Source organism: Somniosus microcephalus, chromosome 29 (assembly GCF_052327205.1).
Source record: "Somniosus microcephalus isolate GS21.2 chromosome 29, FLI_Smic_1.0, whole genome shotgun sequence".
NCBI classification, from domain to species: domain Eukaryota; kingdom Metazoa; phylum Chordata; class Chondrichthyes; order Squaliformes; family Somniosidae; genus Somniosus; species Somniosus microcephalus.
In genome coordinates this window covers 30,773,650-30,790,090 of record NC_141015.1, presented here as the reverse complement: position 1 = coordinate 30,790,090, position 16,441 = coordinate 30,773,650, and the positions used below count along the sequence as shown (strand labels likewise).

Below are 16,441 nucleotides of genomic sequence, written 5' to 3'. Positions count from 1 at the left end.
GTTTGGATATTGTGCCTCAAGTTGGTCAGTCAGCCAACCAGACCTTGCTCATAGCAAGCGGTGACCTGTTGTATTGATCATTTGCGACTCAGCTGTAGGAAAGAACATTCCTGGTTCCAGTGCACCAACCACAGCTTCAGCTAGAACCGTGAATCCACCGTGGTAACTAAGAGGGACAATAGATATCGTGTAAGTAACAAAGAGGAAATGTTTTAGGGAGGGAGAAGGATAAGCAAATGAATAAAAATACTTACAACTTTAGCAGCCTGGCTTTGCTGGTAGCATTCTTGCCTCCGAATCAGAAAGTTGTGGGTTCAAGTCCTACTATGGACTTAAGCGCATAATATACTCTGACACTTCAAGTACTGAGGCATTGCTGAAGGGGCTTTCATTCAGATGCGACGCCAACCAAGGCTCCACCTGCCTGCTCTGGTAGACTTTAAAAAAATCTCGCAGCACTATTCTCCTTGCTGTACTTGACCAACATTGCTTCCTCAACCAGCAGCACCAAAAACAGATTATGTTGTTGTTTGTGGGACCTTGCTGTGTGCAAATTGGCCACCATATTTGCTCGTTGCATTTCCAAAAGTAATTCACTGGTTATGGAGTGATTTGTGACAATTTGAAAGCACAGTAAAGCATTATATAAATACAACTTCTTTCTTCTTCCTTTGCATAGCAAATACTATAAATCCACCATGGGAGGCAAGACAAAACATATATGCTGTATATAATATTGATAACTGAGAATAAAGAGTTTTAAGAAGGAAAGATTGAACTGCTACATGCATCTGAAGCAGGTTTTGCAAAGCGATAAGTGAATACAGGTAGACTATCCTTTATCCGCACTTCTGAAAACCGAAAACCTCTGAAAACCGAAAGTTTTTTTTGTGGAGCGTAAGTCGTGCGCACGACATAACCCGAGTGGCGCCAAACATGACCCGACGCGGCCGATGCTTTTCTGACCTGATTTGCGGGCCAGCTTAGCGTAGGAGTCAGCCGATATTCGGCTTTCCCACAACTGGCTGCGGCAGTCGAGCCCCAGACCCCCGCTAAGTCAAGGAATTCAGATACGGAGCAGGGGGAGCTGTAAACAGACTGTGAGCGGCAGCAGAGAGAAGCAGGAAGGGGAATGAGACACGGAACAGTTGCAAGAGGTAGCCTGAACTTTTAAAATTTATATTAAATACAAATACTAATTGCCAAATTAATTTAATGTTCAGAGTTTCCCAGTCTGAAATAATACCTTCTGAAATCCGAAAATTTCCGAAAACCGAAACACAGCTGGTCCCAAGATTTTCGGATAAGGGATAGTCAACCTGTAGTAATAAAAACAGAAAATGCTAGAAATACTCAGCAGGTCAGGCAGCATATGTGGAGAGAGAAACAGAGTTAACGTTTCAGGTTGAGGATGACCTTTCATCAGTAAATAGTAATGCCTGTGAGACCTCTCTCAGTATTGGTAAGGTATGCAATATTTTCAACTTGTGTTGCTTTGCTGCGTTACAATGATGGATGAACCACTGTTACATTTAGATTGAGTGGGGCTGTGATAACCATGAGAAACCACACTCCAATTCAGCGAGTACCCTTGCACATTGCCATGGGAGATCTCCTTGTATTCTTATATCTTACTGCAGCCTAAGTGCATTTTTCAAGAGCCAAATGTTGTGATCCATCATGAAAAAGGCTTTATTTTTCTAATTGTGTAACTTGATAAATTTGAATTTCAGTGGTGTTATGTTATCTGCCAGACACTGCCAAGTATAGCCACTTTAGGACTTAGTAGAATCCTGTTCTTTGTGAAAGGGGTTGAATAATTCAATACACCATTTTTGTAGAGGCTGAATAATGGGAGAAAGAATAGGTTTGCTTTCTATAAAGTGTCAGGGAAGATCGGTACACAATGGGCAATGCATTAATTTTAAATCACTCTTCTATTATATAGTCTGATCTATCAAATTGTAATTATCCTTTAAATAATTCATTAAGAATGATGCTTATTCTTTAGTAATGTTCTACCTGAAGTCATTTTAATAAAATTTTAAACTTTTACACAATAATCTGTACACATGAGTTTTTGACTTTTTTTAATGGCTTCTATTTTTTAAATGTTTTTCCTTTTTATGGTGTTCGTGTGCCCGACACTATTCTGCATTTACTGCCTATATTCCTCGTCCATCTCAAATATGTGCTGGCTAAATTTAGGATTTTGCTGTGTGGCAACAACAGATATAAACCTGAGTTCTATCCCACCCTTTCGGATAAGGGATAGTGTATCCTTTATCCGAACTTCCGAAAACCAAAACCCTCTAAAAACCGAAAGTTTTTTCGTTCAGCGTAAGTCGTGCGCACGACCCCGACCCCCGCCGACCCCCACCCCCGACAAATTTCCCAGTCTTATAAAATACCTTCTGAAATCCGAAATTTTCCGAAAACCGAAACACGGCTGGTCCCGAGGTTTTCGGATAAAGGATAGTCTACCTGTACCAGTATCAGCTCCACCTAGAGATTACAGGTGTTCACAACCACGTTGTGAATATTCAAGTGGAAAATCAGAAAAATCATTCCAGAGAACAACTTTTATTTTTTTTCTTTAAGAAACTGGTGATTTTACCTGGGAGAGGTTAATAGGATGAAATTTGCATGCAGAATTTGCGCCCAGTCCAATTCTGTCACTGTATTTTGCATAGTGAGCCTTGCATTTAGTGCAGTTTTGCAAATCAAATCAGAACCCCCCCCCCCAATGCTAGGCCGCTCCGTGATGGCTGTGCGACCTTGAGCGGCTCCATTGGAAACCAGTCCAGGAGCCAATCTGGACCCATATAACCCTGAGAAATTGTACTACTGTCTGTGACGCCTAGCAGGGAGGGAGACATGACTGCAGAGCTCTCTGCAGCTGACAAAATTGAAAAACATCAAATTAGATTCTTGTAAGTACATTATTTTTCTCTCTAAAATGGTGGCGGACCAAAAGACTTTCCTTCCCTTTGTACATTAAATATGAAACTCTGCATTTGAACAAATGGGTATTTCCTGAATGCCAGACGGTAATTATCTGAGGAAGGATGTTCTTGCCATGGAGGGGGTGCAGCGAAGATTCACCAGACTGATACCTGGGATGGCAGGAATGACGTATGAGGAGAGATTGGGTCGCTTGGGCTCATACTCGCTGGAGTTTAGAAGAATGAGAGGGGATCTCATTGAAACTTATAAAATTCTAACAGGACTAGACAGACTAGATGCAGGAAGGATGTTCCCAATGGTCGGGGAGTCCAGAACCAGGGGTCACAGTCTAAAGATAAGGGGTAAGCCATTTAGGACAGATGAGGATGAATTTCTTCACCCAGAGAGTGGTGAACCTGTGGAATTCTCTACTGCAGAAGGCAGCTGAGGCCAATTCATTAAATATATTCAAGAAGGAGTTAGATATATTTCTTAGGGATCAAGGGATATGGGGAGAAAGCAGGGACAGGGTACTGAATTTGGATGATCAGCCATGATCTCATTGAATGGTAGAGCAGGCTCGAGGGGCCGAATGGCCTGCTCCTGCTCCTATCTTCCATGTTTCTAAAAGGCAATTTTTTGGAAAGTATACATTCTGGTAAGTGTGTTCCCTGAATTCTTGATTTAGTTAATCAAAGAGGAAGAAAATATAAGGGTGATATGTTTATTTACATTACATTTTTATTAGTGTAGTGATCTTTGAAAACCATCAGGTGATTTTCAAGTCTTTTTATCATTATCATGAATGCTGACACCGTAGTGTACGAGCTGAAGTAAATAGAAAGTTTTACTTGGCTTGATGTGTTGAAACGTATATAAAATAAATAGGGGTAAAACTTACTGCCTTTAAGGTTGACTGATGGTGAAGGGTGGTGTTTTTATTCCTGATAGTGATGCATCAGCTTTGTTTTTTAGAGGAGCTGTAATAGATGACTTTTCCCTTCAGGCCTGAGACACTTAAAGGCCAAGGGAATGATTGAATAAAGCCTGCTTATTCAGGTTCACAGCTTCTATTCATGTAGGACAATGCTACTTGTTTGATGAATGCTTTTTAAGTTCAGATTAGAAAAAGAAAGCCTTTGCAAATTGAATGAAGTGAACATTTTGGAACTATATATAAACATTTAGCTGACACATCTCCAAGGGGGAGATTTTATAGAAAAGTTCATGGATTGGAAAGAAAGAACTGAAGCAGCGATGTGGCAAAGGTTCTTGGAAATGTTAAGTCCACGGTTCATTTGATGCAAGGAAAGAGCTTAGTTTGTAAAACCAGCCTCTGTGCGTTAAAATAAGCAAAAAGTGTGAGTGGAGCTGACTTTGTTTGACTGTGAAAAACAATTCCTGAACTCCAAGTTAAAACTAAACCTTAGGAATCAAAATCAAAGTTTGTGCAAACAGAGTAACCACTTGACAGGCGTGAAAGTCAAAGGTCACTGTGAACCACACAAGCGAAGTTTTGTCCTTCCAGAGTTTGTTTTTCACATGTGGAAAGTTTCTGAAGTTACAGGACCATTTATGTTTTTCAATGCTTAATATGTGCATAAATTAGATTTTTTTATAAATGCAAGCTCTTAATGTGAATTAAATCTTACCAAATTTGAGTATATACAGTAACTAATGTGCAGTGCACATGGAGGATAACGTGCTTCTTATAAATGTAAACACAGAATTTGCACCACGTGTGGATAGATTGTCTTTGATTAGTTTGCAGTCGATTATTTGGAAATTGGCACTTACTGTTCTGACACCATGCAAAGCAACTCTAACGCACGGACCTATTGACTCCATTGCACGGTTTTCTACTCGGTAGAATTATTTAATTTTGGCCAAAAGGTTAATTTTTTCCCCCCAAGTTTACCTTTGTGATGAAAAAAGAAACGTTGACTTATTTATACCACTGCACAGCTAGTATACTTCAATAGTGAACAGACAGACTAGCAAATTGCTGCATCAGCATGTAATATCTCCATGGCCATCCACTACTTGTTGAATAGTGAATATCCATTGCTGCTGTACTGGAAGGCTTCTACCAAAGCATTGTGCCTCGTCACTGTTTGGGAGAAGCCACGAAGCCAAAAGATTTCGTTGAAGGGATTGCATGGAACTAATGAGTGTATCTTTATGATTTCCTAAGCCTCAGAACCAGTTACGGAATTGGAGCGCATCTGCTATCCTACATGTAAGATGAGTACAAACATCTGGCTCCATCCAACTTGTGATTGATGGTGTGGCTATTGAATGAGACACATCAGTCTCTCATGATTAAGACCTCAGATCCTGTTTTCTGTTGTAGCTCCTAAGCCTACTGTGCAGAAGTTTTATGACTTATATAATCTTCCACTTCCTGTTAGTTAACATCAGGATAAATCAAACATAAATACTAGTTATAAAATTGATAACATTCAGATATATTTCCTCTCAAAGGAAGCGTTCAATGCTGTAGAAGTAGTAGTTTTGATTTCTACAGCACAGAGTCCATCTTTATTGTTGAATATATCTAAAACACTCTCAACTGTTGCAATTTATTAACCTATTTAAAGCAGAGTTGTATTTTCAAGCTAACCTGCAAATTGTTACATAATGCACAGTGCTCTGAAAACCAGATTTCCTGATTAAATTGTAAACAAGTTTCCCCTCTCAACCCCTTGAGACTGCAATTGTGTTTGACTTCAATTTCCTGCTTTCTAGTTCCACTAGGATTTGCCAACTAGACCTGACCGCTACCTGATTTATGGTTCAACATCTTCTACTTGCTTTTTTGTTTTTTCACGCCACATCCCCAATAGATCTTATGCACCTTTAACAAGCAAGAGTATGGCAGGTGCATCTTGAGATTTAAGTAAATACTGCTTACTAAAGAATAAATGAACTTCCATTTATAAAATGCTTCATTGCATCTCAAGAAATGTTTCAAAGCGCTTCACATAAATTGCTTTGAACTGTTATTATGTAGTTTCGTGTGGTAGCAATTTTGTGCACAGCGAGGTCTCAAATGGCAAATGAATGAATGACTCATTGATCTGTTTTTGGTGTTATTGATCGAGGGAGGAATGCTGGTTAGGGCACTGGGAAAACATCCTGCTTTTCCTAAAATAATGCTGTGGAATTTTTTAACATAATATAATATACTAAATGATGACGATCTCCAAGTGTTCACTGGAAAAAGACATGAACAACGTGCTTTCCCTAAACAGCGATAATCTAAGTAGAATTAACAAATACAGGTAGACTATCCTTTATCCGAAAACCTTGGGACCAGCTGTGTTTCGGTTTTCGGAATTTTTCGGATTTCAGAAGGTTTTCATCTCCGTGTCTGACAACAAACACTGTTGCTTAGCAACAGCTTGTAAACACTCGGGCCCTGCCTTGGAAGCGTCTCTGAAGCTGTTGCTAAGCTACAGAGACTCTTTCCACAGCCTGACTGTTTAAAAAAATGCTAGGGGAAGAAGAAAAAATGCTAGGGGAAGAAGAAAAACCTAACAAAACGGCTGCTGATTTCTGCCGTTAGATCAAGGTTTCCGGCTCCCCCTGCTCCGTATCTGAATTCCTTGACTTAGCGGGGGTATGGGGCTCGACTGCCGCCGCCAGTTGTGGGAAAGCCGGATATCGGCTGACTCCTACACTAAGCTGGCCCGCAAATCAGGTCGGGGGGGGAAGAAAAGACTATCGGACGGGCCGCTGTATTGTTGGGTTCACTCTCCCGGTACCTCCTTCACACTGCCCGGCTCGGCCTGCAATCTCCTACCCAGGAGGGAACTCTGTGACCCTCTGCCCTGCTCACAGGGAAAGGCAGAGCTCCCGGACCACTCCTGTCATGTTTGGCGCCACTCGGGTCATGTCGTGCGCACGACTTCGCTGCACGAAAAATCTTATAGTTTTTAGAGGTTTTCGGTTTTCGGAAGTGCGGATAAAGGATAGTCTACCTGTACTATCTAACTGAGATGAAATTTTTCGATGAAATAAAGGGCTGAAAGCAAATAACTTCCCAGCAATGGATAATATTTCTCCTTAAGTTCTGAGAGACAAGGAACGAGGTCTGTGAGGCATCGATAGTAATTATGATGGAGTTGATTAACAGTAAGAAGGCCCAGTAGATTGGAGCTAGGCTAATGTGATGCTCATTTTCAAATCGGGTAGTAAAAAGCCCAGGAAACTACAAATCCACCCGTCTTACATGAATAGTGGGTAAAATAATGGAATAGATTTTCAGGAATAACCTTGTGAATCACCTGCATGAATTACAGAGTAAACAACAGCCAACATTGATTCAGACGATGAAGATCCTGTCTGGCAAAACTCTGCAGTCATGATTATTATTGCTTCTCTGCCTGACACTACAGTGACAGCTGGTGCTGACATCCCAGCAGGTCCTGAATGACACCCTTCATTTAGGTGGGTGGCGCAAGAAGGAAGACAAGGCAGCAAAGGAAAATCACTCCAGCAAAGAGACACGAGGGAAATCTAAGTCACAGGTAACAAAGAGAAAATCGGAGACTGAGAAATAGAGGAATAATCTAAGACAAGAGAGATATAAAGAGAGAAAAACAAAATTGGAGTAACTGAACAGAGGAGTAGGTCACCATCCAGTTCCCACGAATGTAAATTTATTCCTGGATAGTAACTTGTGGGTTGGGCATTTCCCTCGGCTTGACTGTCTGTGAGGAGTTACATAAGAAACAGGAGCAGAAGTAGGCCATTTGGCCCCCTCGAGCCTGCTCCGCCATTTGCTGCCTTGTCTTCCTCCTTGCGCCACCCACCTAAATGAAGGGTGTCATTCAGGACCTGCTGGGATGTCAGCACCAGCTGTCACTGTAGTGTCACGCAGATAAGCAATAATAATCATGACTGCAGAGTTTTGCCAGACAGGATCTTCACCGTCTGAATCAATGTTGGCTGTTGTTTACTCTGTAATTCATGCAGGTGATTCACAAGGTTATTCCTGAAAATCTATTCCATTAGTTTACCCACTATTCATGTAAGACGGGTGGATTTGTAGTTTCCTGGGCTTTTTACTACCCGATTTGAAAATGAGCATCACATTAGCCTAGCTCCAATCTATTGGGCCTTCTTACTGTTAATCAACTCCATCATAATTACTATCGATGCCTCACAGACCTCGTTCCTTGTCTCTCAGAACTTAAGGAGAAATATTATCCATTGCTGGGAATTTATTTGCTGATCTGATCTTGGCCTCAACTCCACTTTCCCGCCTGCTCCCCGTAACCCTTGAATCCCCTGTAGCTCAAATGTCTGTCTATCTCCGCCTTGAATACAGTCAATGACTCGGCCTCCACAGCTCTCTGGGGTAGAGAATTCCAAAGATTCACCACCCTCTGAGAGAAGAAATTCCTCCTCATCTCCGTTTTAAATGGGCGACCCCTTATTCTGAAAGTATGCCCCCTCGTTCTAAATTCTAGTTGGAGAAGATTTTTTGCCAGAGGGCTCCCTAATTGGCTACAGGTCTTTGTTTTCCCTCTGACGAGATTGGGGGTGGGGGGAGGGGTGCAGGGAGGGGCAGTTGGTAAATGGGATGAAATTGCCAGAAAAGAGGGGCAAACGTGTATGGGCCTGATGGGCCTTTTCCTATATATGTAAACTTGAAGATTTTCTTTCATTGGAATGTAGCTGAGATGGGATGCGATAAAGGTCTAAACTCTCTCCTTGCCACAAGGCTACCATCTAATATTTATTTGTTCTGTCTTAATCCATTTGTCACTTGACATGTGTTGACAGCATAGAATCCCCATGATTTGTGCTGGTGAATTAAAAACCTGACCCTGATCTCGAGTAGATGTTGATGTAAGAAAACTACTAGGCACTTGGCCTAAGCATTGAACAAAGCTTTTAATCAACTGTTTTACAACATGGAGGTCTAGTTGTGTCCTTCACTAGTTCCTGTTAAGAATGTCCTGCGCAAGCTGGGCCCGTGCCCGAGAGTTTATACTCTCCCTGGACAGCGCCACCCGCAGGCCGCTCAGTATTATTTCATAAGTCTTTCTTTCATGAATGACTGATTCATGTCATAGAAACATAGAAGATAACAGCAGGAGTAGGCCATTCGGCCCCTCGAGCCTGCTCCGCCATTCAATGCAATCATGGCTGATCATCCAAATTCAGTACCCGGTCCCTGCTTTCTCCCCATACCCCTTGATCCCTTTAGCCGTAAGAAATATATCCAACTCCTTCTTGAATATATTTAATGTATTGGCCTCTACTGCCTTCTGTGGTAGAGAATTCCACAGGTTCACCACTCTCTGGGTGAAGAAATTCCTCCTCATTTCTGTCCTAAATGGCTTACCCCTTATCCTTAGACTGTGTCCCCTGGTTCTGGACTCCCTGACCATCGGGAACATCCTTCCTGCATCTAGTCTGTCCAGTCCTGTCAGAATTTTATAAGTTTCAATGAGATCTCCTCTCATTCTTCTAAACTCCAGCGAGTACAAGCCCAATCGACCCAATCTCTCCTCTTACGTCATTCCTGCCATCCCAGGTATCAGCCAGATGTCTTTAGTGGGAATTGAGTGTGTTCACACTAGTGGAGTTATGGATTCTGTGCTGAGAGTAGGGGGACAGTTAAAGCACATTATTGGAGTGGAGTTGGGGAGCTTTAATCTGAAATTGGTTGTTTCTGACACTAGGGCCAGAATTGTCTTCGGGGGGTGGGTGGGGTTCTGGGGCGGGCGGGTTTCCCACAGGCCCTACTGACTTTACCGGAGGTGGGATTAGGTTGGGAATTCTGTTAAAAAATTTTAAACTCTTTCCACCCCCCACCCCCCCCCCCAACCACGCTTCAAACCCCACCCTTTTTTATGGGAACTTTCCAGCCTAGTTGTCAAAGGTTAAAAACAAGTGTTCCATTTCCCAACACCGACTTCCCTCCTTGAAGACTACAGAAAAAGCATGTTACAGGAAACTTTGAGTTATCCGGAGGCGAACCGTCCGGCAAGCTCGAGCCACCGGCAAAAATCAGGAGCCGTTTTTTATTCTTTTCTTTTCTTTGCTTTGTTTGAACAGTCAAGCTCTGTAAGGTCTATAGCTAAGCAACAGCTTCAGCTAGAGACGCTACAGAGACGCTTGCCGACTGTTTAGAGGCTGTTGCTAAGCAACAGGGTTTGTTTCAACATTAACTCTGGAGTGTCCGGCAGTTTTGAGGGAATGGCAGCAGCTCGGTCCCGTCGGTGCCGGATAGCACAAAGTTTCCTGTACAACCACTTTTCCTGCATACTACATCTTAATTTTCTTGTTATACAGACGTCTTAACAACTTAATCATTTCCGTACTTGGCATGTTCTCACTTGCATATGTATACAGAAAAACCACAAGGGAAAACTATAGGAAAATCTGATTGTGATCTGGAAGCTCCATTTCCTGCTTTTCAGGCATTTAGCCTGTGAGTTTGCCCTCCAGCTGATTGTGATAGTTGAGTTAATGTGAAAGTAGTTGAGAGCTTTTCCATCATCCTTGGCACAAACAAAACCTTTCAAGAGCCTATCAAAGTTTGGAGACAGGCGCCTTTGGAGTGGGGAGAAAAATGAGATATGTGTTTACGGGAAAATAAGAACATGAATAAGCTGTTACATCATAATCCTGCAGCCCTGTTACTGCACGTCGCTTCATTGTAGCTGACCATATAATAGAATTGTCTAGTGTCAAACAATATCTACTACATGTTCAATTCAAACTAAAATTAATACATGGTTTATAAGTTGTTGAGATTTCCAGAATAATTCCTCATTTACAGTGTTCTTTATGAAGTGCAACTGGAAAGGGGTCCACAAATCCAAATGTTGGAAAATAGGTTCTCATCATGTTTTTTATAATCTTTAGTGGTTAAAGTAGCTTAATTTTGAGGTGTACCCCATTACTGAGCACCCAGAGAATGCAATCACATCTTTAAAAACAACATTTGTTCTGGCACCAGACCTTTACCCATGGTTGAAACTGCTGGTTAAAGGAATGTTTAGTTTGGCTCAGTAAGAATATAAGAAATAGGAGCAGGAGTCAGCCACTCAGCCCCTTGAGCCTGCTCCACCATTCAATAAGATCATGGCTGATCTTCTACCTCAACTCCACCTTCCTGCACTATCCCCATATCCCCTGATTTCCTTAATATCCAAAAATCTATCGATCTCTGTCTTGAATATACTCAACGACTGAGCCTCCACAGCCCTCTGGGGTAGAGAATTCCATAGATTCACTAGTCTCAGTGAAGAACTTTCTCCTCATCTCAGTCCTAAATGGCCAACCCCTTATTCTGGGACTGTGACCCCTGGTTCCAGTTAGGGGGAACATCCTCCCTGCATCGACCCTGTCAAGCCCGTTAAGAATTTTGTATGTTTCAATGAGATCACCTCTCATTCTTCTAAACTCTAGGGAATATCACAGAAACCCCACAGTGCAGATAGAGGCCATTTCGGCCCATCGAGCCTGCACCGACACATATCCCACCCGATCCCTGTAACCCCTACACCAACACATATCCCACCCTATCCCCGTAACCCCACGTATTTAATCCCCCTAACACTAAGGGTCAATTTATCATAGCCAATCAACCTAACCTGCACATCTTTGGACTGTGGGAGGAAACCGGAGCACCTGGAGGAAACCCACGCAAACACGGGGAGAATGTGCAAACTCCACACAGACAGTCACCCGAGGCCAGATTCGAACCCGGGTCCCTGGCGCTGTGAGACAACAGTGCTAACCACTATGCCACCGTGCTGCCCATATATAGGCCTAGTCTACTCAATCTCTCCTCATAGGACAATCCCCCCATCCCAGGAACCAGTCTGGTGAACCTTCGTTGCACTCCCTCTGTGGCAAGTATATCCTTCCTTAGGTAAGGAGACCAAAACTGTACACAATACTCCAGGTGTGGTCTCACCAGGGCCCTATATAATTGCAGTAAGACGTCTTTACTCTTATACTCAAATCCTCTTGTAATAAAGGCCAACATACCATTTACTTTCCTAATTGCTTGCTGTACCTGCATGTTAACTTTCAGTGATTCGTGTACAAGGACACCCAGGTCCCTCTGAACACCAACATTTCCCAATCTCTCACCATTTAAAAAAAATACAAAGTAAAGTTGACATTTAGATGCTCTTTTCTGATATGTACTGTACGTTGGTTTCTAATGCTTGGAAGTTGGTTACTCCACTGGTTTGAGTCTGGCACCATCTGATGCCTATTTAGAAAACTGCAGGTTTCATTGTAGTTTTGGAGATAATTTCTTGCCTGAATTGACTTTTTCTTCAACCCAGTATGTTTCAATATTAGGGGACTTTTACATTAGTGCAGTACAGTCAGCTGCTAGATCTTTTGGAGTCGGTAGCACTAGCAATTATAAACTTACAGCCTTACAGCAGGGGAATTCTCCCCAGTGTCCCGGCTAATATTTATCCCTCAACCAACATCACTAAAACAGATTATCTGGTCATTATCACATTGCTGTTTGTGGGACCTTGCTTTACTCAGATTGGCTGCCCTGTTTCCTATATTACAACAGTGACTACACTTCAAAAATACATCATTGGCTGTAAAGCGCTTTGGGACGTCCTGAGGTTGTGAAAGACGCTATATAAATGCAAGTCTTTCTTCCTTCTTTCTTTGTTCAGCTGACTGCAGCAGAGACCCACTTTTTTGCCTCCTTATATCGCACTGGGACCCACCCACCCTCGTTGGTCTATTAAACTTGCTGAGTTGGTCCGTGTCGCACTGGGTCAGCTTAGCGACTGTTAACCGTAACATTTCTTTTTTAATTGATTTAAAAAAAAAATCTAAGTATCCTTTATACTGTCCTGTGCCTCCTGTAAGCCCATTAGAGGCTGGTTTAGAAAATGGGCAGCAGGTCTACTGTGAATCCAGAGAAGACACAGTCTCTGTTTTCCAAGTCCGCTTTCAATGGTCCTACAGGAGAATGGAGGTGCAGGACAACCTATAAGCAGAAGAGAGCAACACACACGGGTCAGTTTGGTGCCACTGTCCCAAGAGCCAGGTAAAAAGTGCTGCAGATGTTAAAATGCCTTTAGACGGTTTTACATTGAGGTTTTCTTTGAGTGAATTTCATAATTCATCTGGTTCCAGACTACATATAATGAATGACATTACTGTCAGCAAATACTAACCCAAACAGTAAACACCCTGATCTACCTATTTAAAAAAAAAAATAAGCTCACTGCATAGTGGCTGGGTTTTTGTTTGGGATTGTTACCTCCGCTATATTTTTGACACCAGCTGCTGAAACATGACACTTCATTCTTTAGTTGTTCTTCGTAGCAGTGCACACACTTTGAGTGAGGTTGTGATCAATGCTAAGAGCTGAGACTGAGTCAAGAAGCACCCTGTTTCAGTGGCTATCATTGGAAATGCTACAAAGATACCAGAGTTGGCATTTTTCAAGCGGTGTGGAAATATATGCTTTGGAGGGCTGATACTTCATTGTAAGGCCATTGTGAAGCCTTATTCCTTGATCGGTCCTTGGACCCCAGCTGTTCAAATTATATATTAATGATCTAGACAGGGGAACTAGATGTAATATCTCCAAATTTGCAGACGACACAAAGCTGGGTGGGCGTGTGTGCTGTGAGGAGGATGCCGAGAAAGTACAGGATGATTTGGACAGGTTGGGTGATTGGGCAGAAGCATGGCAGATGCAATATAACGTGGATAAATGTGAGGTTATCCACTTTGGTGGCAAAAACAGGAAGGCAGATTATTATCTGAATGGCAATAGATTGGGAGAAGGGGAAGTGCAACGAAACCTGGGTGTCCTTGTGCACCAGTCGCTGAAGGTAAGCATGCAGGTGCAGCAGGCGGGTAAGAAGGCAAATGGTATGTTGGCTTTCGTAGCGAGAGGGTTTGAGTACAGGAACGAGGATGTCTTGCTACAGTTGTACAGGGCCTTGGTGAGACCGCACCTTTGAGTATTGTGTGCAGTTTTGGTCGCCTTATCTGAGGAAGGATGTTCTTGCCATGGGAGGAGTTCAGCAAAGATTCACCAGGCTGATACCTGGGATGGCAGGAATGACGTATGAGGAGAGATTGGGTCGATTGGGCTTGTACTCGCTGGAGTTTAGAAGAATGAGAGGGGATCTCATTGAAACTTATAAAATTCTGACAGGACTGGACAGAACTAAATGCAGGAAGGATGTTCCCGATGGTCGGGGAGTCCAGAACCAGGGGTCACAGTCTAAGGATAAGGGGTAAGCCATTTAGGACAGAAATGAGGAGGAATTTCTTCACCCAGAGTGTGGTGAACCTGTGGAATTCTCTACCACAGAAGGCAGTAGAGGCCAATACATTAAATATATTCAAGAAGGAGTTGGATATATTTCTTAAGGCTAAAGGGATCAAGGGGTATGGGGAGAAAGCAGGGACCGGATACTGAATTTGGATGATCGGCCATGATTGCATTGAATGGCGGAGCAGGCTCGAGGGGCCGAATGGCCTACTCCTGCTCCTATCTTCTATGTTTCTATGAGTCTCAACTACAGGAGAACACAGCTGTACTGCTCACATTTTCAAAGGTTTTAAGCAAGAAACAATACTGGGTTGCATAATGTAGATGATACTGGGTCAAAATGAAACCGGACAAAATGCTGCAACCAATTAGCAAAGACCCACAGAATGTGCATCCACTTAAAAGAACATTAATGTGAAGGAATATTTCTTATATAAGAATAGCTTCAAAAGGAGCTTTTCTTCCTTCTGCTTCTGGTGTGAGTTCCTTACCAGGGTGTAATACCATAAGCCACTTTGTAGACCTTTGCTCAAATGACTGTTGCTGATTTGTGAATCTTGGCAGTAAGTATCGGCAGGCAATTCAGTTGTGGAATACATCAAAGCTGGCCCTGATCCTGTTCGTATCCCGTTCTTACATAGTGCACAATTCTAGCAGGAGTCGTCAGTAGCAATCCGCAGTGGTTGATTTTCCTTTATCCTAGGACACTGCAGCCAGTTGTAGTTTCCCTCCCTCTGCTTTGGTTGAGATCAGACAACTCAACACCAACCAAGGATCAAACTTGGAATCTGCCTGGTCTGTACAGATCAGAGTTACTGCCTTTTCTCTTCAGCCATCAGTGGAGCCCAGGAGGAATAATTCTAATTAAACCTCGTAAGGTGCGGACATTGGGTTAGTTTTACACAATATAGCAATATACCTTTGGTAGCATTGATGGATCTGGAAATCGAAGTTTTGTTTCCAACTGATTTATTTTCAAACCTGTTGACCCATTATTTTTTATTTCTTTGTATCTTGTTGACCGTTGCATTCATAAAAGGAGCAGGTAAGTTGGTGGGGGCACAGGAGGAGTGAGTATTTTTGGTGTATATTACTCTCCACCCCCTGGAAGAAAATGTTTATAATGGACAGCAGAGCCACATAAGACTGGCACGTTTATCCATTGCATACACTCTCTCTATAAACAACAAAGACCTGACATTAACAACTTTTGTTTTTAAGAAGCATTATCTATGCTTTTTGTAATATATATAGAAAATAAATGAGAAACAAAAACTTGTTGAAATGCAGTAAATCAGTGGCAGAATAAAAGCCACTAACACATTGCGAACTGTTGTTCAGGGTATTTTGGACTGTGATAATACCCACCAGCACTGTTAAAGCTTTTAGAAAAAGAACACAAAAATAGTAGCTCTTGAGATTTGGGCGGGAGTAAATGGATTCAATTTTCTTCGGTTGTTTTGCAGGTTATGAGGGAAAATGGCTCGTCTGAGATTCTAAATAAACTATACGATACTGCCATGGACAAATTAGAAGGCTTAAAGAAAGATTATGATGCACTAAGAAAACGGTACAATGAGAAGATTGCCAACCATAACACTGACCTCAGCCGTTTGGAGCGGGTGGAAGAAGAGAATCGGCGATTTCAGAAACAGAATGAGATGCTGATGAAACAGACAGATGCTGCTGTTGTGGAGAAAACAGCAGTTCAGCAACAATATTTATCCACATTGAAGAGGTGAAGGACTAACTTGATACACAACAGTTGTGTTAGAAACTGGTACAGATCCTAAAAAAAAATTGTGGTGTGAGGAAGGTGCTGTATTAATGTAATATAAATGGCACAAAGAAGAATCCTTTGACAATCTCACAGTTTTTTTTAAAGACATATTTAATATTGTATTTTTGGAACACTGAACTCTAAGAAGGGAGGGTGGTATCAAAGATTACATTGAGTAACTGAAAGGGTGAGTGTTGATGACTTGATGCTCTTTAGTCATTTTTTTCATCTGTTCAGATGTCTCTATCAGCCCGAACAGAATAGTAGGCCAGTGGAGAAAAACATGTGATTTAGGGGGAAAAATTCAATTTTTTTTAACCTTTTTTTCCAACTCTTATCCTGGTAAAAGCAGGCCTTACGCTTTTACCAGGCGTAAGAATTGTAAGGGTTTTCTGCGGGCAGAGGGTCTCCAA

General features: G+C 42.2%; 1 protein-coding gene across 8 annotated transcripts in view; it reads left to right on the top strand.

Moving 5' to 3' along the window:
- Positions 1–16,441, top strand: part of dlg5a (discs, large homolog 5a (Drosophila)) — a 224,279-nt gene that overhangs the window by 116,236 nt on the left and 91,602 nt on the right. For all 8 annotated transcript variants that reach the window (XR_015074204.1, XM_085970512.1, XM_085970509.1 and 5 more), the window contains exon 7: positions 15,715–15,986. Coding sequence is in view for 7 of the 8 variants with exons in the window: in XM_085970512.1 (XP_085826638.1) it covers positions 15,715–15,986 (272 nt within the window). In the remaining variant the exon portion in view is untranslated. The remainder of the gene's footprint in view (positions 1–15,714; positions 15,987–16,441) is intronic.